The sequence below is a fragment of the Salvelinus sp. IW2-2015 genome, linkage group LG25 (genome assembly GCF_002910315.2).
Source record: "Salvelinus sp. IW2-2015 linkage group LG25, ASM291031v2, whole genome shotgun sequence".
In the NCBI taxonomy this organism is placed as follows: Eukaryota; Metazoa; Chordata; class Actinopteri; order Salmoniformes; family Salmonidae; genus Salvelinus; species Salvelinus sp. IW2-2015.
The window spans coordinates 11,550,574-11,573,772 of record NC_036865.1 but is presented as its reverse complement, the minus strand read 5'-3'; the positions used below and the strand labels follow the sequence as shown (position 1 = coordinate 11,573,772).

The 23,199-nt window shown below is 45.1% G+C and overlaps 1 protein-coding gene across 1 annotated transcript in view; it reads right to left on the bottom strand.

Annotated features, from left to right (window-relative positions):
• Positions 1 to 23,199, bottom strand: part of birc6 (baculoviral IAP repeat containing 6) — a 161,193-nt gene that overhangs the window by 90,435 nt on the left and 47,559 nt on the right. The window contains 31 exon segments of the mRNA XM_070434910.1: positions 3,153 to 3,326; positions 3,927 to 4,085; positions 4,428 to 4,559; positions 9,357 to 9,486; positions 15,537 to 15,680; positions 15,777 to 16,674; positions 17,296 to 17,520; positions 17,646 to 17,754; positions 17,872 to 18,128; positions 18,228 to 18,507; positions 18,944 to 19,144; positions 19,267 to 19,461; positions 19,681 to 19,777; positions 19,967 to 20,040; positions 20,043 to 20,140; positions 20,244 to 20,286; positions 20,289 to 20,321; positions 20,324 to 20,640; positions 20,642 to 20,770; positions 20,772 to 20,810; positions 21,020 to 21,066; positions 21,068 to 21,127; positions 21,129 to 21,279; positions 21,444 to 21,573; positions 21,702 to 21,834; positions 22,015 to 22,169; positions 22,279 to 22,360; positions 22,363 to 22,405; positions 22,553 to 22,608; positions 22,611 to 22,661; positions 22,663 to 22,716. Of these exon segments, the coding sequence (XP_070291011.1) occupies positions 3,153 to 3,326; positions 3,927 to 4,085; positions 4,428 to 4,559; positions 9,357 to 9,486; positions 15,537 to 15,680; positions 15,777 to 16,674; positions 17,296 to 17,520; positions 17,646 to 17,754; positions 17,872 to 18,128; positions 18,228 to 18,507; positions 18,944 to 19,144; positions 19,267 to 19,461; positions 19,681 to 19,777; positions 19,967 to 20,040; positions 20,043 to 20,140; positions 20,244 to 20,286; positions 20,289 to 20,321; positions 20,324 to 20,640; positions 20,642 to 20,770; positions 20,772 to 20,810; positions 21,020 to 21,066; positions 21,068 to 21,127; positions 21,129 to 21,279; positions 21,444 to 21,573; positions 21,702 to 21,834; positions 22,015 to 22,169; positions 22,279 to 22,360; positions 22,363 to 22,405; positions 22,553 to 22,608; positions 22,611 to 22,661; positions 22,663 to 22,716 (4,696 nt within the window).

Here is a 23,199-nt window from a genome sequence, read left to right as displayed (position 1 = left end):
TACAGATAAATAGTTAAGCAGCTAGATTAAACAACTCCTTTGTAAGATAAATGTTTTAAAATGAAAATAGGTGAATTAACACTCAGTTAGCAGGGTCAAGCAAGCTAAAACCCACATGGTAGCAAAAACTAACTAGCAGAAATTGTTAACAAGTTAGAAATGATTTAAACACACTTTCCTGTAGGCTACTATTTACTAGTTAACAATCATGTATGTCATATAAAATATTACATTTAGTGGCTGCTGCCAACATACTGACTCAACTCCAGCCACTTTAATAATGGGAATTGATGGAAATGTATGTAAAAATGTATCACTAGCCACTTTAAACAATGCCACTTAATATAATGTTTACATACCCTACATTACTCATCTCATATATATATGTATATACTCTATATCATCTACTGCATCTTGCCATCTTTATGTAATACATGCATCACTAGCCACTTTAAACTATGCCACTTTATGTTTATATACCCTACATTACTCATCTCATATGTATATACTGTACTATACCATCTACTGCATCTTGCCTATGCCGTTCTGTACCATCACTCATTCATATATATTTATGTACATATTCTTTATCCCTTTACACTTGTGTGTGTATAAGGTAGTAGTTGTGGAATTGTTAGGTTAGATTACTTGTTGGTTATTACTGCATTGTCGGAACTAGAAGCACAAGCATTTCGCTACACTCGCATTAACATCTGCTAACCATGTGTATGTGACAAATAAAATTTGATTTGATATATTCACCCCACCCAGTATTGTAATCGAAATTTACCAGAAAGCATGTAGTCCTTGGCTCAAACAGTGTAGTAGTGTGGGCTCAAATCTCATTTGTGTGCAAGATCTTGAGAATCAGCTGTACATGTGATGGAAGAATGTACTGTGCATGCAGAGGGTTGCAATTCCATTGAATTGGGGATAATTTAACCAAAATATGCCACAAGACCTAGAATTGCCTTATGTTTTTCCCACAAAAAAGGTTTACTGTTATAAGACAACTTGTTTGATGAATTTAAGCAAAATTCCCAGGCTTAACTTCCCATGGAAAATTTCTGGAAATTTCCCGGTTAAGTTTCATCTTATACAGTTGTTAAAGTGACATTAACAAAGGACATGAGTCTTGTGTAAATGTTTCTACAACGTCAAGGGGCTAAAACAGCTTTGGGAACAAGTGGAGTTTAAAAGTAGAGGGTGGAATCTGATTGGGTGGTCATGAGTCAAGTCGCTCTGGGAGCTTTCAACCATCAGAGCTTTTCTTTCGAAGGATGAACACAAGATAATAGGTGATAACAGCAGGGTCCAAAATAACTCCATTAGTTTCTAACAAAACTTGATGGAAAAAGACTGAAGGCACTGGCCTGTATTTATTACCGCTGAAGTCATTAAGAGGCACCCACATTTTCAAGCCTCCATTCCCTCATCCAAGCTCCGATTCATTTCTGACATGCAGCCGACATTTCCATCTTTCTCTTACATTGAAGTCAACCCGGCCAATTTATGATGATAACATAATAGCTTTCTATCTGAAGTAAACCCCGGCCCAGAGCGAGAGAAGGCCAACAGCATCATTGTAGAAATGGATACACACTTTATGTGTATCCCTTTATCCCATTACTTAACACAGTGAAAAAGAGCAGAGTGACTGTGCTGGTGCTTTTAAGTATGCACATCTCACACTGGGCCACCTGTTACACAGACTGTTAATGGCACCTGAAAACATCTCAGGAGACTGAGGCCCAGCGCTCAGACAGAGAAATGGATGGCTGTGGAGGGGGAGAGCCATTAATCCCTCTGTGGAATGGACTGTCAGGGGACCAATGGAGAGAGCCGTTTGGGGCTCACTTTACACACTAACTACATAGCAAGAGGACAAATGGCAGACAGGGAGGGAGAAGGAGAGTGTGAGCGCACGCAGTTATACAATACATATACAAAAGTATGTGGACACCCCATCAAATTAGTGGATTCGGCTATTTCAGCCACACCCGTTGCTGACAGGTGTATAAAATTGAGCACACCGCCACGCAATCTCCATAGACAAACATTGGCAGTAGAATGGCCTTCCTTTAGACCTCAGTGACTTTCAACGTGGCACCATCATGGGACACCACTTTTCCAACAAGTCAGTTTGTCAAATTTCTGCTCTGCTAGAGCTGCCCCGGTCAACTGTAAGTGCTGTTATTGTGAAGTGTAAACGTCTAGAAGCAACAACAACTCAGCCGCAAAGTGTTAGGCCACACCAGCACTCGGCGGTCCTGTTCTGTGCGCTTAAGTACGTAGCGTATAAAAAAAATCGTCTGTCCTTGGTTGCAACACTCACTACAGAGTTCCAAAACTGCCTCTGGGAGCAACGACAGCACAAGAACTGTTCATCGGGAGCATCATGAAATGGGTTTCCATGGCAGAGCAGCCACACACAAGCCTAAGATCACCATGCGCACAATGCCAAGCCTCAGCTGGAGTGGTGTAAAGCTCACCGCCATTGGACTCTGGAGCAGTGAAAACATGTTCTCTCGAGTGATGAATCACGCTTCACCATCTAGCAGTACGATGAACGAATATGGTTTTGGCGGATGCCAAGARAACACTACCTGCCCGAATACCTAGTGCCAACTTTAACGTTTGGTGGAGGAGGAATCATGACAATCTAAACGATTCTGTGCTTCCAACTTTGTGGCAACAGTTTGGAGAAGGCCCTTTCCTGTTTCAGCATTACAATTCTCCCGTGCACAAAGCAAGGTCCATATAGAAATGGTTTGTCGAAATCGATTTGGAAGAACTTGACTGGCCTGCAAAGAGCCCTGACCTCAACCCCATCGAACACCTTTGGGATAAATTGTAACGCCGACTGCGAGCGAGGCCTAATCGCACAACGTCAGTGCCTGACCACACAAATGCTCTAGCGGCTGAATGGAATCAAGTCCCCACAGCAATGTTCCAACACCTAGTGGAAAAACTTCACAGAAGAGTGGAAGCTGTTATAGCAGCAAAGGGGGGAACAACACCATATAAATGTCCATGATTTTGGAATGAGATGTTTGACAAGCAGGTGTCCACAAAGTTTTGGTCATGTAGTGTATGTTTGAATGCGAGTGTGCGCTTGTATGTCTTGTGTGCAAGTGAGTGCTCTGCCATACCTTTCTCTGTGCGGAGCCGTTTGAAGGAGTCCGTCTTCGAGATCCCGGGGTCGGAGATAACCTTGGAGCCCAACTTGACAGTCAAGTCGATGGAGTGGTAGCCCTGGGGCAGCTTGCGGTCGTAAAGCAGGGTCAACAGCTGGGCCAGTGTCATCTCTGCCGGCAGGGGCTGACCTGAGGGGGGGTGGAGGGATGAGACAGCGTTCACAGTGAGGAACCAAAACCTTGGTCACTCTCTGGTCACACTACCAGGCCCAGAGGGACAGAAAACCCATGACAGCTACGTGACATGAAGGCTAGTGACCTATTTAACAATGACTACATGTGAAGACAAGACATAATGGATGGAGTGCTGCTTGTGCCCATAGTAAATGTTTGTCTTTGCAAACAAAGGTCTGATCATGTCTTCGCTTATCTTCCATGAGTTAGGTAAAACTTGGATCTTGCTGGCCTTTAGGAGATAGACTGGGGGTAAGGCCCTTTGATAGATTAGCGTCCTGTCCAAGGGGTGTACATCAAGGTGCGTCACGCTACAGAAACAGGAGATAGGCTGCTGCTCCTATGAGCTGTTCCAGCTCGCACAAGCCAAGGCTCGTGCAAGGCTACTTACGTTTACCTTGACAACCCAGGGTCACAACACCACAGACTAGAACAAGCCAAAGGACACTCGGGCACACTAGCTCAATGAATTGGCTTCGTCAGATGAACAGGCTTCACTTGGCGGAGGGAAGGTACTGGAGAGAGAGAAGGGAGCTGTTTGTGTGTACACAGTACCTGGTAGCAGCTTGTGGTAGAGGTGGAAGACAGGCACGCTGAGAGTTTTGGCAGATGGGTCCACACCTGAGGCTGTCAGCTTATCGCTCATCACACGTCCCCTCCGCGAAGGGGGACGGGGAGGGGTCGACAGGGCTCTCTTCGACTGGGACTTCAAGCCTGAAAGGAAAACACACTCCAGTCATTTACCATGAGATGGACTTTTATATGCTAGTGAATGTGATTCTAGAGGGGAGCGCTTCTGTCTAGTGCTTCTTATCAAACACTGTCTATACTTTGGGATATTTTACACATTGTATTTCCATATACAAATAGTTTACATTCTTCGGTGCAGGACCTCAACATAGGGCTGGAAGCCCAGCTTTAGGCAAAACAATACCTGCCATCTAATTGGTGCTTTAGAATCAATTAATCCATTCCTGCGAAGCCACAATGATTGGCAGGCGTGGGAAGGAAGGGATGCGGTGAGAGTTTGTGAGGAGGAGGGGGCCAAACGTGTACCTGAGGCCACGACGACACTGTAGTTGTCCTGAAAACCGCTGTCTGTCTTCATCTTCTCCTTCTCGTCGTGATTCTTCTTCTCCTTGTCCTCTTTCTGCTCATTGATCAGCTTGGCTGTGATGCTGGGGGTGTCTGAAAGAGGGAGGGAGCACGTTAGAACCACCCTTCAGCAACAAGCCATCAAAGCCACTTGTGTGAAAGACTAGATGCTAATTGTCATAATATGCACAGCCCCAGTGGCCGACTAGCCATGTGCACACAAGTATTGACTAAAGCCCGATTTATCGGTTGTCCGCTATGAAATTGAGCGATGTTAGTTTTTTACTATTATAAATTTGTTACCAACGTAATTAGACCAGAAAATAGTAATTATTTTCCTGCTATGGTATACAGTCTGATATACCACGGCTATACATTTGGGTGAGGTTTTTTCGCCATCGCCTGAGTAGCCTTATTTCACTGCCAAAAATCAAAATAAAACAATCAAACGTTAGTGTTCAGCGAAATAACACTATCAAACACAGGTAGCCTAGTCAAATAACATCCAATCACATCAACCGTTACTCTCGAGGGAACCCTTCACTCTTGTGCAGACATTTAGAAATGAAACATGACAATTTGACAAATAAGCCACAGGAGTTTTTTGAGGGAGAATAAAGACGACTTTCGAGTAGTAAGACATGTATAAAAGCAACAGATACCATTAATAAGAAGGGGATAGAAGCGTCTTATATGGTGAGCTACCGAGTGGCTAGGACAGGCAATCCCCATACTATTGTGGAGGATTTAATTCTTCCTGCTGCCGTGGATATGGCTGGGACAATGCAGGGGGAAAAGGCCAAAAAACCTACACAGACGATGCCTTCATCAAACACTGCTTCACGACGCATTAGTGACATGGCAGGAGATAGTGAAACAATTACTGCTTTGCATACAAGCCAGTGAATTCTATGCGTTACAGCTGGATGAGTCAACAGACGTGGCAGGCCTGGCACAGCTCCTGGTGTATGTCCGTTACGTTTATGGGGGGTCAATTAAGGAAGACATCCTCTTCGGCAAAACACTGGAAACCAGGACAACAGGAGAGGATATTTTTTAAGTACTGGACAGCTTTGTGACATCAAATGGACTTTGGTGGTCAAGATGTATTGGTATCTGTACTTATGGCACAAAAGCCATGACAGGGAGACATAGCAGAGTGGTAACGTGCGTGCAAGCAGTTGCTCCCGACGCCACTTGGGAACACTGCAGCATCCACTGAGAGGCTCTTCCTGCCAAGGGAATGCCTGACCGCTTGAAAGACATTTTGGACACTACAGTGAAAATGGTTAACTTTGTTAAAGCAAGCCTCTGAACTCTCGTGTATTTTATGCACTATGCAATGATATGGACAGCGACCATGTAACGCTTTTACAACAGGTTATCAAGCTGACACGTTTTTTTTAAATTGAGAGATGAGCTTAAAGTTATTTTTACTGACGATAATTATCTATTTTCTGACCGCTTGCATGATGAGTTTCTCACACGACTGGCCTATCTGGGTGATGTTATTACTCGCCTGAATGATCTGAATCTAGGATTACAGGGACTATTTAAAATGTGCGGGACAAAATTGAGGCTATGATTAAGAAGTTGTAGCTCTTCTCTGTCTGCATTAACAAGGACAACACACAGGTCTTTCCATCATTGTATGACTTTCTGTGTGCAAATGATCAAGCTTACAGACAATGTCAAATGTGATATTCTGAAGGACCTGAGTTAGTTGGGTGCGCAATTACGCAGGTACTTTCCCGAAATGGACAACACAAACAACTGGATTTGTTATCCCTTTCATGGCCTGCCTCCAGTCCACTTAGAGATATCTGAACAAGAGAGCCTCATCGAAATTGCAACAAGCAGTTCTGTGAAAAAATGATTTAATCAGAAGCCACTGCCAGATTTCTGGATAGGGCTGCGCTCAGAGTTTCTTGCCTTGGCAAATCGTGCTGTTATAACACTGATGCCCCTTGTAACCACGTACCTATGTGAGTGGATTCTCGGCCCTCACTAGCATGAAAACTAAATACAGGCACAGTGTGTGTGGAAAGTTATTTAGGACAGACTCTCTACAATACAACCCAACATTGCAGAGTTACGTGCATCCTTTCAAGACCACCCTTCTCACTAACCTGTGGTGAGTTATTCACAATTTTCGATGAACAAAAGGTTGTGTAAGATGGTTAAATAAAAAGCAAAATTATTGATTATTATTATTTGGTTACTGGTTCTATAAGAGGTCTTTGTCACTTCCCACGAGCAGTGACAAAAACGAACTCGTTCTTATGTTTAATAAATGTATCGTATAGTGTGTGTGGGGCAGGCTTACAATGATGACAAAAAACAACATTTGAGAGTACACTGACCCTGGTGCTAGAGGGGCTACGCAGCTGGAGGTTGAATGTTTGAAGGGGTACGGGACTATAAAAAGTTTGGGAACTACTGCACTAGACTGTTTCTCCCTATGAAAAATATCTGGTGTTTCTGGTGCTCCTACAGTTTGTGGTGCTTACATTAATGTTCTTTCCTCAAATGTAAGAAATCAGCTTTCTGAGTTTCTTTATAGGGCTGTTTAAATCACAATCCATACAATCCATTCGAGCTATAATAATAAAAATCGGCAGATTTTGCAGTTATGGTGAATATTTCCATTCTAAAATTGGAAATCGGTATTGAATCAAATCCCATATCGGTAAGTTCTAATATTGACATCAACCCTAATGTAGGCGCAAACAAGGCTATGCAAACAACTAGAGATACAATCAGCTGACAAGTAGCTAGCCCATCTCAGTCCTCCATTCCCTGAGAGTTCAGATAAAATGGGCTTGATAGCAGATAATCTGGCATTAGCAATTCCAAGGGCAACTAATGGCTCCTTTAAAAAGACCCCTGGCTAACACTAGCTGTTTCTGCTGTGCTCCCTTACACATGTAAATATTGGACTATAGAATGTGCCTTCCTCTATTATACTTAAGCTAAAATGTTTATTCTATTTTACTGAGCCATTTACTTTATGTTCGTATTCTTATCTTGTATTATTTCTTATAGTTGAGAAGGAACCTGCAAGTAAGCCTTTCATTGGACGGTTATACCATGTGTATCCTGTACATACGACTAATAAAATGTAAACTTTTATTATTAACCGAGCCTATCCCTGCCTCCCTGGGTAGCGCCAGGTGGACATCATCCCCCTACGGAGAAGGGGACAGGCCGGGTTAGTTTATAGACAGGGCCCAGTGACTATTTCAGGAAATGGAGGGGTTATTTATATAGCGCACAAGGAAAAATTGGATTCAGTGCTTCTTAAATAACTCTGGGGCTTCTGGTAAAGGCCAAAATCTATGAGTCCAGCAGCTTGCACAGGGCTATTTCAATCACAGGGTTGACCAGCAGGGTGCAATAAAGGGGAATGAGGGTGTGGCATTAGACTTGCACTATGTTAGGCTTGTGGGTCTAACATAGTGCCAGTTTACTGTTGAAAAGTGATATCCCAACTATAAATACAATAAAGTATATACACTAAAGGGTAAAAAAAAAATAAGTTGATCAAAATAGTGTTTTTAAGACACCTGCAAACTTCGAGTAGGGCATTCAAAAAGTTGATCTGATGGCTAATCCATGATGTCATCCACCTCTCCCTTGCTTGATGAACAATAGAGAAGACTGAACAAGAGAGGAAAAACCCACACCCCCACTTGTGCTATGTCATGACTTACCTGGACCACCTATTGAGATGTGCCTTTTGTTAAGTATACTGAACAAAAATATAAAACGGAACATTTAAAGTGTTGGTCCCATGTTTCAACGCTTCATACGCACAAAAAGTGTATTTCTCTCAAATTTTGTGCACAAATTTGTTTACAACCCTGTTAGTGAGCATTTCTCCTTTGCCAAGATAATCCATCCACCTGACAGGTGTGGCATATCAAGAAGCTGATTAAACAGCATGAACATTACACAGGTACACCTTGTGCTTGGAACAATAAAAGGCCACTAAAATTTGCAGTTTTGTCACAACACAATGCCACACGTTTTGAGGGAGAGCGCAATTGGTATGCTGACTGCCAGAATGTCCACCACAGCTGTTGCCAGAGAGCTGAATGTTAATTTCTCGACCATAAGCTGTCTGGCTCCTCAGTGGATGGGCCTATGCCCTCCAAGGCCCATACATGGCTGCACCCCTGCCCAGTCATGTGAAATCAATATATTAGGGTCTAATGAATTTAATTAAATTGACTGCTTCCTTATATGAACTGTAACTCAGTAAAATCTATGAAATTGTTGCATGTTGCATTTATAATTCTGTTCAGTATAAATCACCTGTTAAATGAGGTGAAAAGGAGACTGGCGTGCCACTAAGTAAGTGTAGCTACGTTTACACTACCAGCTGATCCACTCTGTAGCCATTGATCAGAGAGCTATCTTCATCTGCTGGAAAGCTAATATGGCGGGACGCTCTTACGTATTGATGTTAATGAGGCGATGTGAGTGGACGCAGCAGTCGCATGGAAAGGTCAATGTTAATGCCCAGGGAGATTGTGTGCGCGTGTGTGCGTGAGACTGTATGAGGTGCTGACATGGGGTATAAACTTCAAATATGTCTGCCTTTTCAAATTTAAGGACCCAGTGAGAAGAGATAAAATGCTTGAATGACGAGCAGCATATGGAGAGTGGGTTTCTCCCATTTAGATCCTGTGTGTCTGTCATTGTGGGAGGAGGGTTCATCTGAGTGGCACTGGAAACACTCAGCTCCTCTTTATCTGAGGGCCACATAATATTGATGAGGTTGATGCTGGGGCTACAAGGAAGTATGTTTAAAAGTAATTTCCATTCTGTAACACTAATTGCCCAACCTGTCAATAGTGAGAGGTTGGGGAGAGGCAGCAGACGTACCCGACACCCGGTCCAGGACTTCAGCGAGGGTGGTGGAGATGGGAAGGTGGAGGGTGCGGTACTTGTGCCCTGCTCCGTACATGGGGTGCTGGATCACATGGCTGGTAGCGTTAATGCGTCCCTTGTACAGCTGAAGAGAGATGAGAAGGTATTAGGAGAGTACCAGTACAAAACACCACTGCCACCAATGTTATGAACGGTCATGACTTCAAGTGAGAGATGAAAGATTCAGGAGCACAATGCAGGGCCACTTTTGGAGTGAATGAAGCTGGCCTTGGCTGTTGACTTCCACTCCTGCCTTCATTGGAAATAACAAGGTTTCTCATTCAGGCATGAATGTTACATGTGTACAACATTGAAGGTGACATCTATTGCTTTCTGCAACCTGCAGGCGACAGGCATGGTGTTGCCAGAGCACGGCTCAGCCGCTTAGGTTGCATGGACAGCTCACTGTAGCTCCAAACACAACCTCAGCCCCCTCATTCAGCACCTTCACTCAGTCCCCACAGTACACACTCCAGACAAAATCACTACACTACAAACACTAGCCTGGCAGGAGATTTAGATTATGTAACCTAAAAAGCTGTTTGAAACATGCACCTTTAAAAAGGTACTGGTGGCTTTTAGGCAAGTCTGATAGAACTCTCATAGGAAGCAAAATGTTCTAGACTCCATATCTTGGTATGGTAGCTAGTACAATAAAGTACACTATTTTTTAGATTGACAGCAAATCAAAATGTCAAGTTCCCTCCAGTGAGAAGCAGATTAGGGAGAAATTGAGTGAAGCTTTGTTAAATATCAAAGATAATTAAGAGTCTTCTCAACGCTGATGAAATAAAAGTAAACCATTAATGTTTTTTTAGATCTAAAAAGGCCCGATGGAGTACAAAATATTTTTTGTCTTTTGCTAAAAATTTTAAGGTAAAAGGCACCACAAAGTCTGACATTAGCTATTTCGGGGTCCTATAAATTCTGCATTGCGGAGAACGCACACGCAATCCAGACATTAAACCGGAATACAACTGTATTCAAACATTTGTTGAATTTAGAAGGAAATCAACTAAATGTATTGAACTTATTAGAAAATACATTAATTTGCACAAGTTAATCATAAGACATGAAAATGCATCAGTGATTCGTATGTTACCTGGCAGAATGTGTCATTTTCTGCATCAATCTAGTGGCCATTTGTTTTGCAAACTCTGTTATCACATGACTGCTACAGAAACGTTGCAAAAGAAAAACATTTATCTTGCTGGTGCACACTTGTAAAAAATCCTAATTATAAAAAATATTGGTCCCCTGATGTGTTTTAAGCATTGTTGTGGACTTAGAACATCTAATTGTATTGTTTAAAATATATATATACAGTGGGGAGAACAAGTATTTGATACACTGCCGATTTTGCAGGTTTTCCTACTTACAAAGCATGTAGAGGTCTGTAATTTTTATCATAGGTACACTTCAACTGTGAGAGACGGAATCTAAAACAAAAATCCAGAAAATCACATTGTATGATTTTTAAATAATTAATTTGCATTTTATTGCATGACATAAGTATTTGATCACCTACCAACCAGTAAGAATTCCGGCTCTCACAGACCTGTTAGTTTTTCTTTAAGAAGCCCTCCTGTTCTCCACTCATTACCCGTATTAACTGCACCTGTTTAAGCTCGTTACCTGTATAAAAGACACCTGTCCACACACTCAATCAAACAGACTCCAACCTCTCCACAATGGCCAAGACCAGAGAGCTGTGTTTAAGGACATCAGGGATAAAATTGTAGACCTGCACAAGCTGGGATGGGCTACCGGACAATAGGCAAGCAGCTTGGTGAGAAGGAAACAACTGTTGGCGCAATTATTAGAAAATGGAAGAAGTTCAAGATGACGGTCAATCACCCTTGGTCTGGGGCTCCATGCAAGATTTCACCTCGTGGGGCATCAATGATCATGAGGAAGGTGAGGGATCAGCCCAGAACTACACGGCAGGACCTGGTCAATGACCCGAAGAGAGCTGGGACCACAGTCTCAAAGAAAACCATTAGTAACACACTACGCCGTCATGGATAAAATCCTGCAGCGCACGCAAGGTCCCCTGCTCAAGCCAGTGCTGTCCAGGCCTGTCTGAAGTTTGCCAATGACCATCTGGATGATCCAGAGGAGGAATGGGAGAAGGTCATTGGTCTGATGGACAAAAATAGAGCTTTTTGGTCTAAACTCCACTCGCCGTGTTTGGAGGAAGAAGAAGTATGAGTACAACCCCAAGAACACCATCCCAACCGTGAAGCATGGAGGTGGAAACATCATTCTTTGGGGATGCTTTTCTGCAAGGGGACAGGACGACTGCACCGTATTGAGGGGGATGTGGATGGGCCATGTATCGCGAGACTTGGCAACAACCTCCTTCCCTCAGTAAGAGCATTGAAGATGGGTCGTGGCTGGGTCTTCCAGCCTGACAACGACACGAAGCACACAGCCATGGCAACTAAGGAGTGGCTCCGTAAGAAGCATCTCAAGGTCCTGGAGTGGCTAGCCAGTCTCCAGACCTGAACCCAATAGAAAATCTTTGGAGGGAGCTGAAAGTCCGTATTGCCCAGCGACAGCCCCGAAACCTGAAGGATCTGGAGAGATCTGTAGGGAGGAGTGGCCAAAATCCCTGCTGCAGTGTGTACAAACCTAGTCAAGAACTACCGAAACGTATGATCTCTGTAATTGCAAACAAAGGTTTCTGTACCAATAATAAAGTTCTGCTTTTCTGATGTATCAAATACTTATGTCATGCAATAAAATGCAAATTAATTACTTAAAACATACAATGTGATTTTCTGGATTTTTGTTTTAGATTCCGTCTCTCATAGTTGAAGTGTACTATGATATAAAAAATGTACAGACCTCTACATGCTTTGTAAGTAGGAAAACCTGCAAAATCGGCAGTGTATCAAATACTTGTTCTCCCCACTGTATATATAATAACTTTGACAACCAGATAAAAACTGGAAAAAAACAAAAACATGGAAAAACTAAACTGAACCTGGGAAAAAATGATTTTATAGGGCCCTATCTAGGGCTGTTGCAGTGACCGTATTAATGCCACATTGGCAGTCATGAGTCATGAACTCCGTAGTCGATACGCATATTAGAGCTTAGGCATACCTGAATTAAAATAATGAGTGCACCGTTATACAACACCATTATACAATACATAGCCTACCGTATATGCACTGCAGAAAAACACACACACAAAAAAAGATTTAAGATGTCTTTGATACATAATTGGTCGAGCCTATAATCCCAAATTATACAAATTCTAGTAAATCGCCTTTGATTGTGGACTGTATTATATAAATACTGGAGAATGGTTACCTTAAGCTACGCTCCAACCTTTTAGCCATGAGTCTGGGAAAGAACTGTGATGGAAACCGTTAAGTTGGTGCTTTTCTATTTATACATTTCTGTGGTCTGTGTTCGTGCTTTTCTAATAACCGTTTTCTGTGTTTATGAAAGTGACTGATTGCACGAATACTCACTATCAGTATCTGCAATTTGGCAGTACGCCCAGACCCTTGTTTTGAGAACGAAAGTTCTCTCAGTTTCAAGGTCTCAGCATAGAGAGAAGAAGCCTATCGGTCTGTCACAAGCATGACCCAGTATTGGTCTGTCACATGAATGAAGCAAACGTTGATTCATTCATTTTGAATGAATAAGCTAAATCATGCAAATATAACTTGTCTGTACATAAGACAACTCACGGGACTTCCCCGGAGAGCTCCTGACAGACGTTCACTATGGTGCATCAAGTTGGTTGGAACCTCTCCAGTTAACTGATAATAAACAATGATTATTCAAGATGGACTTCGAGTGTCCCTGTRTAAGAATTTCCACAATAGAACGTATAGGCCTAGGCGATGCTATTGGTTTGTTGATTGTACAGGGCGGCTTACAGAGTTAGCCTACAATTATCGTGAATTTGTATTCGATTTTGAATAGCCTAGTAATTAGGCATTTTTTTATATTTCCATAATTAATAGGCTGCCATTACCTTTAGCTACAGAATATCTCACTACCGTGCATTTTCATCTCCTCCTTTCTCTCCTTCATTCCTTTCTCAAGCACGCAGAAAGGGGCTGTCAGTTTAATGAAATGTTTCGTTGTGAAAATATGTTAATATCGATGTTTCCGAACAGATTTCACTAGATTTCCCAAATTAAGCACCGGGTAGCTGCAGGAATAGGATTGGGGAGCCCATGGCATGCAAAGTTTGGGTGGAATATCACCTGCCGTGCAGCGAAAAGCTACATGCTCCTCAAACAGTGGTTGATGCGTGGCGTGAAACAACTGTTCTTATAAGCCCAGACATTCCTATATGAAATTGCGTGTGAAAGCAGAGTTTAGATGGGTGCCACTAAAAAGAAGAGATCCCAGCTGCTACTATAATTATTTCTCAGCTGCTCATATTAAGCACATGCTCCCCTATAAAACCGGAATAGCCTACCCGGCATGATTGAAAAACGAACAGGCGGGAAAGTGGCCTCCATTCGCTATTAGAGTGCAAATCGATGACATGTCATTTTCCCCTGGCCCATGTTCCTGCACATTTGATAATGTGCCATTTCAATCAAAACAAATGTCAAATATTAGCAAAGACAAGATTAAATTGAGAATAGTCTGATGGGTGAAAATATTATACCTTGATGAGAGAATAGTATGTGCAGCTTGATGCAACAGAGAGCAAGCTTTTTTTTGCTACTTTCTCAAATCATCAATAGCCTATAGTTGCACCATGCAGCCCATATATATGTGTTGATATCTAAGGCATTCTAAGGTTTGTATCATTCACAACTAAAGTTGCCAAATAACTAAATCTGGTGTATAGGACGGGTTTCAAATGATCACTTTAACGCTCAACAGCACTCTCTCCGGAATGGGAAAAATATCAAATTATTTTAGCGGGTAAATCAGAATTAATATTGCAGATAGATTGTGGCTTCTATCAATGTAATTATCTGCAGCATTTACGATCCCCCATATCTATTTTAAATATATATCTTCCATAAAATATATGTTCCTTTATTATTTTCCCCTAATCTTACCACCCCTCCCCAAATTGAAGTAAACTAATTAAAATATTCAATTTTATTCAGCCAAGTAAATTATTTKATTCTTCCTATAAAATCATAAAATAACGGCACGGGACTTAAGCATGTCTTGTCTGCTAAATGGACAAGCCTACAGCATGACCCACAGCTAAAAAACATACAGTAGGTCAACTCATATTCTGTTCTTCTGAAATACATTTTCTTTAAAACCTGACTAAAATAAAGGAATTTATTGTGATGTGTATATTAAATAGATTTAGACTTTTTTTTAAATGTAAATGTTCCAAAGGCACGCATCAGCGGCTTGTATGCGTGGAGACCCGGAGACTATAAACGTGTTTGTTAATTAACGGTCAATTACAGAGAGACTGGCAGTCTTTTGCTGGAGAATAACCGGCTGACAAAATATCATGACCACCACAGCCCTAGCCCTACCTAATGTGTAAACACATTATCATGTAGACCCATCCTGCTATTAATCACCTACTGATCATACATAATTAACCTTCACTGATGTGACTCCCAGGACACCTTGTGTAATTAAGCACACAAATGACCTAAATTAGAGTCTAAAAGAGAGGTATGTTTGGCTCGTCGTGCATAACCAGGAACCTTTTGGCATTCCATGCAAAAGTCATCCTTCACCTTGCCCATGGAATGACCCTTACCCTTCCCTGACACTGTTTAATATCATCAAAACGGGATGGGGCAGAATAATGAGGACAATGAGAGGCTGGAGGTTCAAATGAAATTAGCTTTAGACAATTGAAACCACTTCCTCTCCCCCTACCATGACTGCTCGCTAAACTGCTCGCATGACAACTAATCATTGAGGAGGGTGAAATATGGAGCATTATTTTGACTGAGGTGCAGTGCTGTTTCTCCGACAAGCATCAGTCTGGGGAAAGCCTGCAAGTGAGTGTGGAGGGATTTTCTGTACTGCTGGGCTGGCCTCTTGTGGTCACCTTGGGATATCACATAACTCTGACGGTTCTTTCCTTTCCAATTTGGAGGAGAATGAAATTGCTCCAAGTAAGGTGAGCTGATACTAGATCAGAGCCTACGGAAACTTGGTACCCACCGGACAGGGCGACTGCAGGAAGACTGTGACCTTCTCATCCTCTAGCATGAGCTGCAGGAAGAGCCTGCGGATGAAGCCAGAGATGTTGCCAGAGACGGGCACGCTTCCACGCTGGGGGGCAGACTGGAAGAGCTCACACAGCACCTAGAGAACAAGAGCCCACCAAAGACACAAGTTAGTTATCTATCAGATACGGTTGGTCAGGGTGGAAATGTATGTAGTCAATGCATTCCACTGGACCTGTGCCATGAGCCGCTGGTTGTTGGGGTGGCAGGAGATGCACTGCAGGAAGAAGGCCACTGTGGCGTTCTCGATTGCAGTCCTCTGCTGGGTGGTGAGCCCGCTGCCCCGGGTCGAGAAGGCCAGAGAGTAGCGTGACCCTGAAGGCTGGGGTGGGGGCGGAGGAGGGGGGCAGCACGCACCACCGGAGGCAGCAGAGTGAGCTCCCGCGTGACCATGTACACCGCTGGTTCCCCCTGCGCTTGCGCTGCTGTGGCAAAGCAGGAACAGCAAAGCGGTCCACAGCGGGTTCACCTCAGGCCCACCTAGCCAGTCCTTCATGGCATGACTGTTCCCAACCTCAGTGAGGAAACGCAGCACTGGGGCTGCCAGCTCTGCAGACAGGGGCGCCCTGCTCTGAGAGGAAGATGACGAAGAGGAGTGGGGGTGGTGGTTGTGATGGTGCTGCCGTCGTTCGGCCTGGGCGGTGGAGGGCAGGGGCAGGCCAGCTGCAGACAGGAGGCCACAGCAGAGTCCGGCCAGGCTGCGGACCAGCAGAGAGGGCAGGCCTGAGTCCAGCAGCTGCTCTATCGCCCCGGGTGACTGGGAGGCTGCAGCCAGAGTGGTCAATTGAGACTCGGACAAGGCGATGGGTGGCCGCGCATGTTTGGAGTCGTCAGTGAGGCCAGCGCTGGTGGTGGCGTTAGCATTGGCGCTGCTGAGATCGTGCTGTTTCTTGCCGTCGTCCGTCATGGAGAGGCGGTGCTGGGCTGCGGTGGGCGGGGCTACGATGTCCATCCAGGACATAAGCAGAGAGAAGTAGCTGGGGTGGATGTGGCACATGGAGCAGAGCAGGCTGTCTACTGCCTTCTTCAGCACCATGTTACACGGCAGGGACATGGACCAGTTGTACAGTAGTCTACAGGAGAGACAGGGACAACAGTATAAACAAAGCAAGCAACACTCACAGCTTTCCCTCTAAAATCAACAGGTCAGAAACCTTATTCCTTCTGAATATTTTCACTCCAAAAGTATTGGCAGTGACACATTTGTATTTGTTTTGGCTCTGTACACCAGCACTTTGGATTTTTGAATTATACAATGACTGACTTTAAAGTGCACTGTCAGCTTTAATTTGAGGGTATTTTCATCCATACTGGGTAAACCACTTAAAAATGGGATGAAAATACCCTCAAATTAAAGCTGACAGTGGAGCTCACTGTATGTTTTGTACTTTGTTTTCCCTGCTCGATGTAAAGTGTTTACAGAGTATATATGCAGTATTCATGTTTACAGAGGATGTGTGTAAAACATACCAAGATGGAGATGAGGAACTTTAGACTTAATCTACAGCTTGAAAACGTCAGGGAGCTGTTCTCACCAGGGTACAAAGAACTCATGTTCTTCAAACTGATGGCTCAAAGCATGCGAAAGCTCTGCTTAGCTTTTCATGACTGAACAAAGGGTACAGAATCACAGTGGATGCGCTAGACTGAGTAAAGGACCGAAGTAATTTTTTTTCTGACAATATAACACTTACTCAAAGAGCTCTCTGTTGAGCAGCACTGGGAGGTCGTAGTTCACGGGCAACTCATAACTGTGCCACAAGATGGCCGCCACACAGTGGAGGTGGGAGGGAGAGGGCATGACGAGGCCATACTCCCGTGACGAGGAGCTGCTCTGGCGGATGTAGCCCACGGGGCCACTCCTCTTGTGTGCCGCCACCAGCGACGAGTCATGGACCCATTGGAGAAGGGCGTGGATCCTGGAAGGAGAGACAGGGATTACGTGGTCAATATTAACATATCAAGAGCTGCTTTCACAGCTCCAGATTACATAGACCCAGCAGTACTAGACTACATACATCAGTATATGTTAAGTGGTCTTTACCTATCCTTAGTCGCAGGATCCTGTGTGGTTCCCAGCTGGTAGAGGATGTCAATGGTGGAGTCTGAAGAGAGTCCGTTGAGCCTTCCGAAGAGCAGGGGACTGTTGAGGTCTAAACAGAAAAATCACAATGATTCAAGTACAATGGCAGAAGGCCAAGACCGATTTGTGAGATTCAAACGAGTACAATGTGATCAATGGGCATTTTATTAATGTGGCGGCTATGTACTTGTAGGGTCAGTGCCGGAGGCTGCACAGTTCCTCAGCAGGATGTCAATGAGCTTGAGGCCGATGCGGGTGGACTGCAGGCCGATCTTGACCAGCACGGCCTCGATGTTAGGCGAGTGCATGCCGCAGTAGGGAGACATAAGCAGGGCAGCGCAGGTTTGGAGCAGATTGGCAGTGGGGGCAGCGGCGCTGGCCATCATGGCCTCCAGGTCACTGACGTGGGTCAGACAGTGGTGAAGCAGACGTAGCCAGCCAATACTATGGGAGAGACAGATGGCAAGGTCACAGGTTAGGTAGAGTGATATGCTGTGGCACGAGTGTTTTTTTTATTTTTATATATGACACTCAAACCTCTACCTGGTTTTAGAGACCTGGTCCTCGGAGGGCAGGAAGGGGTTGTTGACGGTGGCTGAGGAGGTGTTGCCGAAGGCGGTGAGGCCAAGCAGTTTGATCTGGGACAGGCCCAGGGTGCTGGCGTCACGGGGTCGATGGAGCCTCAGACACACCGCAGACGCCACCTCAGCCTTCACCAGCTGGATCTTGATGTAGGTGAGGCCGCTGGTGATGATGGGTGTGGACAGAGGCAGCATGTTGACCCCGTCCGCACTGATCTCAACCGAGACCGAGGAGGGGCAGGCTTCGGAGAGGACAGAGACGGCAGAGTTAGCAATAGCAGATGAGGGTGGAGTATGTTCAACTTCATTTACTCCAACTGATACCGTCTGGCACAGAAGCATGAAAAATCCATGCAAGTTTTTGCATATTTAGAATGGCACTAGACAACACTGGTAGGTTAATATTTTAGTGGGTGAAATAAGCGGGTCATTAGGAAAACTGTGCTTAAGAGGCAGTAGACGGTGTGCCTTTAAGGCACTTAAGCAGAGAGGCACAGATTTCCTGCTGGAACCAGAGAGGCGCAAGTCCTGCTGGTTTTCACTTAATCAATTAGACAACTAGTGTCATTGATTGGCAAGAAAATTCTCATAATGGTTTATATTTAATTCAGTCTCTGATTAAAAGACAACTGCTCTGCACTATTTCCACGCCAGGGGGTTCTGTGGTGCTGTACTCACTGGCGAGGGAGGCCAGGTGTGGCTGGATGTGCAGCTCTTTCAGCAGCACGGCAGCAGGGAGGTGGATGGTGAGGTCACACCACGCCTCCTCTGGCAGGAAGATGTAGGACCAGGCCGCTGAACGTGCACGTCTGTGAGGGGGCGTGGCCTGAAGGAGGACCTCTGCCGGTTGGGCCGTGGGGCTGCTGGAGGTGATGGTGCCTGCAGAGGGATAAACAGCATTCAATAGGACACATGCACATTTTGACATCAAATAGAGGACAAAGGGAAAAACACAAGGCAAATTGCAATCATTCAAACACGAAAGGGAAAGCTACACATACCGAGCGGAGCAAAGTTGTGGAGTCCCTCTGCGTTGTCGGGCTCGGAGGCTAGGACCCGGGCCTTGAGGCTGCCGTCAGCAGCCTTCCCTGGGCCAGTGTCCAGGAACTTCATGATGGTGGACACCATGCTTCGTGCCGTGTTCACTATGGCCCGTGTGCTGGTCACCATGTTGTTACAGATCAACTGAACCCCACCTGCACGCAGGTCAAATACAAACACAACGTGTTTAGTCTAATGGACCATATACTAGGACATTTCCCCAAATGTGTGTGTGTGTGTCTGTATGTCTGTATGTATGTATGTATGTATGTATGTATGTATGTATGTATGTATGTATGTATTATGGTGTTGTATGTATGTATGTATGTATGTATATGTATGTATGTATGTATGATGATGATTAGTGTGCACACCCATGTCGTGGAATGCCTTAAGTGCCTCGCTGGTGTCCAGCACTCGGAGGATGAACCAGAGCAGAGGTTCAGACAGCTGGCATGTTGACAGAGAGCCCTGGGAGAAATACAAAGACTGCTTGAGGTTTAAAAACTTTCAGCAACAATGGGTCAAACAGTCAGAAATATAACAGAAGTACTACACAAGCTAAGGTTTTCCCCCCTCAATCCTTTAATCTTCACAAGTAAATGTCTAACAGAAAAATCTAAATGATGCCCTTTTTGTCATAGCTGAGCTCAGTCTTACTTGTCTTCCCATGTACCCACAAGCCATGTAGGTGAGGATGGGCTGCAGCATAACCTGCACCGAGGTGGCCCTCTGCTCAGAGAGGTGAGGATGGTGAACAGGCCGTCTCCTACAGAAATGGCATCTAGTCCGCCATGGAAGTTCTCATGCTTGGTCAAGTGGAGGCCACTAGCACTACAGACCGGAAAGTATCACAATAACAAACATTTCAATATAGTAAAATCGGTTTACAGGTGATCCATATTAATAAAGCTTCATAAGGTAAGTGCGCAGATGCCTACCTATGATCATAGCCATGGCGCTGCTGTTGCACTGGCCAGAGCAGAGAGGATCTGGCTCATGATCTGCTGGTGGTCAGCACCAGGTCAGCCACTCCGGCCGCAGGGCCCTGTTAGGGGTGGCCCCTCCCTGCCCCCTCCTTGCTGCCGCACACCTTCTCCTCGTCCGACGCGCTGCCTGTCCGACGCCCCGCTGCCGCCGGAGGCAGACGCCCACTGAACTCACGGTCACCCGACAGGGGCAGCTGAACCAGGGCGTTGACTAGCTTAAGCAGGTCGAACATGAGTTGGTCGCGCGTGGTCTCGCCGCACACCGCCTTGGCGTCACCGGGCCGGATGATGTTGGCGAAGAGGCCTCCAAAGCAGGCGCGGGCACCCACAGAGCTGTCGGAGCCTGCGGGACACCACCTTGTCAGAGCAGGTGATGTAGTGGTGCACCAGGAAGGTGATGGACTCGATGACAGAGGAGATGGTGCTCACCGACACCACCTCAAAGTTCTGCTCCAGGGTGAACCTAACAGCTTGACCTGAGCGCCAGAGGACCCTGGCCTGACTGGGACGGACCCCTGAAGGAAGACGAGAAGAGATGGGGTCATTGACGCTGGCACTTTAAAACAATCATTGTACTGTACAGTGATGGAATCAAAAGGAGTGCTTTTGTTGCAGCCCAGCTATAACATCAGTAAAATTGAAGATGACTAGCTATCATTTGAATAAAGTCTATTAAGTGCTGGGTGGAACAAAAAGCTGCTCTTGATGTCTCTAGGCAACCTACCTCTCAGTGGACAGGATGTGGATCAGTTTGAGCAGGAACTCGCTAAAACATCTGTGGGCAGGTGGAAGAGAGGTGCACCTGGAGCCTGGTGAGGAACTCTTGCATAGCTTTGGGTGGCGGTGGGGCCGACCTGGAGACTGTACTGGCTGGGCATGGGGGTTGCCCCCAGACAGGAAACGTACAAGCACGTCACCAGCGTAGGGTCCGACACCATCTGCTGGGCCGTGCTCTCATGAGCTCCCATCCCACGTGCGAGGCTGCTGACACACAGGACAAACACACACTCGATTAAAAAGGAGTACTGTTGAAGGTCCTTTGGTTTTAATTATCTTTGGTTACACTGCAACTTCAATATGCATTTGACTATTTCACAATCCTCAATGTGAAACATCAGTAGGTGTGGCCACTGTCTTCAGAGTGAGACCCTTTTAAGGGTGGACTCACCACTGGAGGGCATGTGGTCATGAGGGTAAGGGAGTGCAGCACCAGACACCAGGTCCTCACGGAGGTGTTGGGGTACCAGGCTAGCACCGACAGGAAACTGCTGATAGAGGCTGCATAACACAGGAGAGACAGACATTTAACATACAAACAAATGTACACGTAACCATATGAAAAAACTAAAAGTGAATGGTTTGAGAGTTAAGCAGAAAAGGGAGTGGATTGAGAGACATAGGGTGACCTCTGACTTGGTTGAGTGGGATGGTGGGCACTCTGCTGGCGTTGAAACATAAAGATGTCAGATCCACTTTCCTCAGTGCCCCAGAGCATGAGTTGAGACTGAGGGTTAGCCACAGCTGCAGCAGAGACTCCAACTAAAGCAAAAACATGTGATAGAACTGAATCTACAAATCCACTAACCCAGGGTAACAAACATATTCTTGAGAATGGTCCAGCTCTGTGGAGGGATGTGTAAAACTGAGCGATTTGCAACAAGTCAATCAAGTCTTCTGGAGTAGTAGGACCCTTAGCTAAAACAGTCGTTGGTGACTGACCTGTACGTGGTGCACCTGAAGCATGGAGAAGAGCTTGTTGAAGCAGGCACTCAGCATGGGGATGGGAAGGCCTGTACCATTAGGCTGCTTCCTGGGGGGGAGCCCCCATGGAGCCCCGCAGCAGAGAATCATCTTCCCGTTGGATGCCTTGGACACTGGCGAGAGAGAGGGACACAGAAGGGTCAGCCATCTGATGTTTCGTCAGGCTTGAAATATTTTCCAAGACTGACGTGTCTATAAATCATTTGTTTCTTAGGTGTAGACCTGCAGGGAAAAAGTTGATGTGAGACGCCCGTGCAAGATGAGTCTGCCTCCCAAGTGTCGCCATCATCTTGAGCCATAAGCTCAGCCTTGCTGCTCCAGCCCTACCTCCAGGCGGCGCGTTCCAGAGCTGCGGGAGAGGTCAAGGTCAGGGTTATTAAGGCAGAATGTATTTCCTTACACACATGAAACATGCTAGAGTGCAAAGACAACCAGCCGGTGTGGATTCCTAGAAGAGACTAAGCTTTGGGAGATGATATCAGGATACAAAATGCACCTTTCACCTTGTGACACGGAGATGGAGAGACTCTGAGACCCAGGCTTTTCGACAACACGCCGGGGGGCTTGGACACAGCAATCCCTACTCCCCCTATGTACGGGTTGTCAACCGTAAGTACCATAGTCAGCACCCCAGTAGTCATACCAGGTGCTGCTAATGGGCTGTAGGGGAGAGAGAAGAGAGAGGACAAGAAATGCAAACGCAGTCATTCCTCTCAGATGCTAGCTACCTGTCATAACATGACATTGCACCACTAACACTAACATTCCTTCGCGTGCAATGCAGCAGATTTTTTCCCCCCAGAAAGAAAAGTAAGAGTGAAAGAGGAATAACACTTTCCCAAAGTTGGTGTAGTTTGATTGATTGGTCTACATACAGAAAATTGTTTGAGACTCAAAAAGCCTAGCGAGATAAAATTGGGAGTTTTAGGGAGAAGTGAGGGTGCAGGGCTAAGGGGACGGTGCGTGTTGGCAGGGATTCAATAAAACTAACTTTAATACACACCACATTTATGTATTTATTGTTAGAGCAGAAATGGAACACTATGGTTTGACGTTTGTATAGCTACATCATTGATCAGTGGGGTTTATTTAAGTTAATGTACAACTGATGTTTGTTTTGGGCTGAATCAATATGAGCCCCAG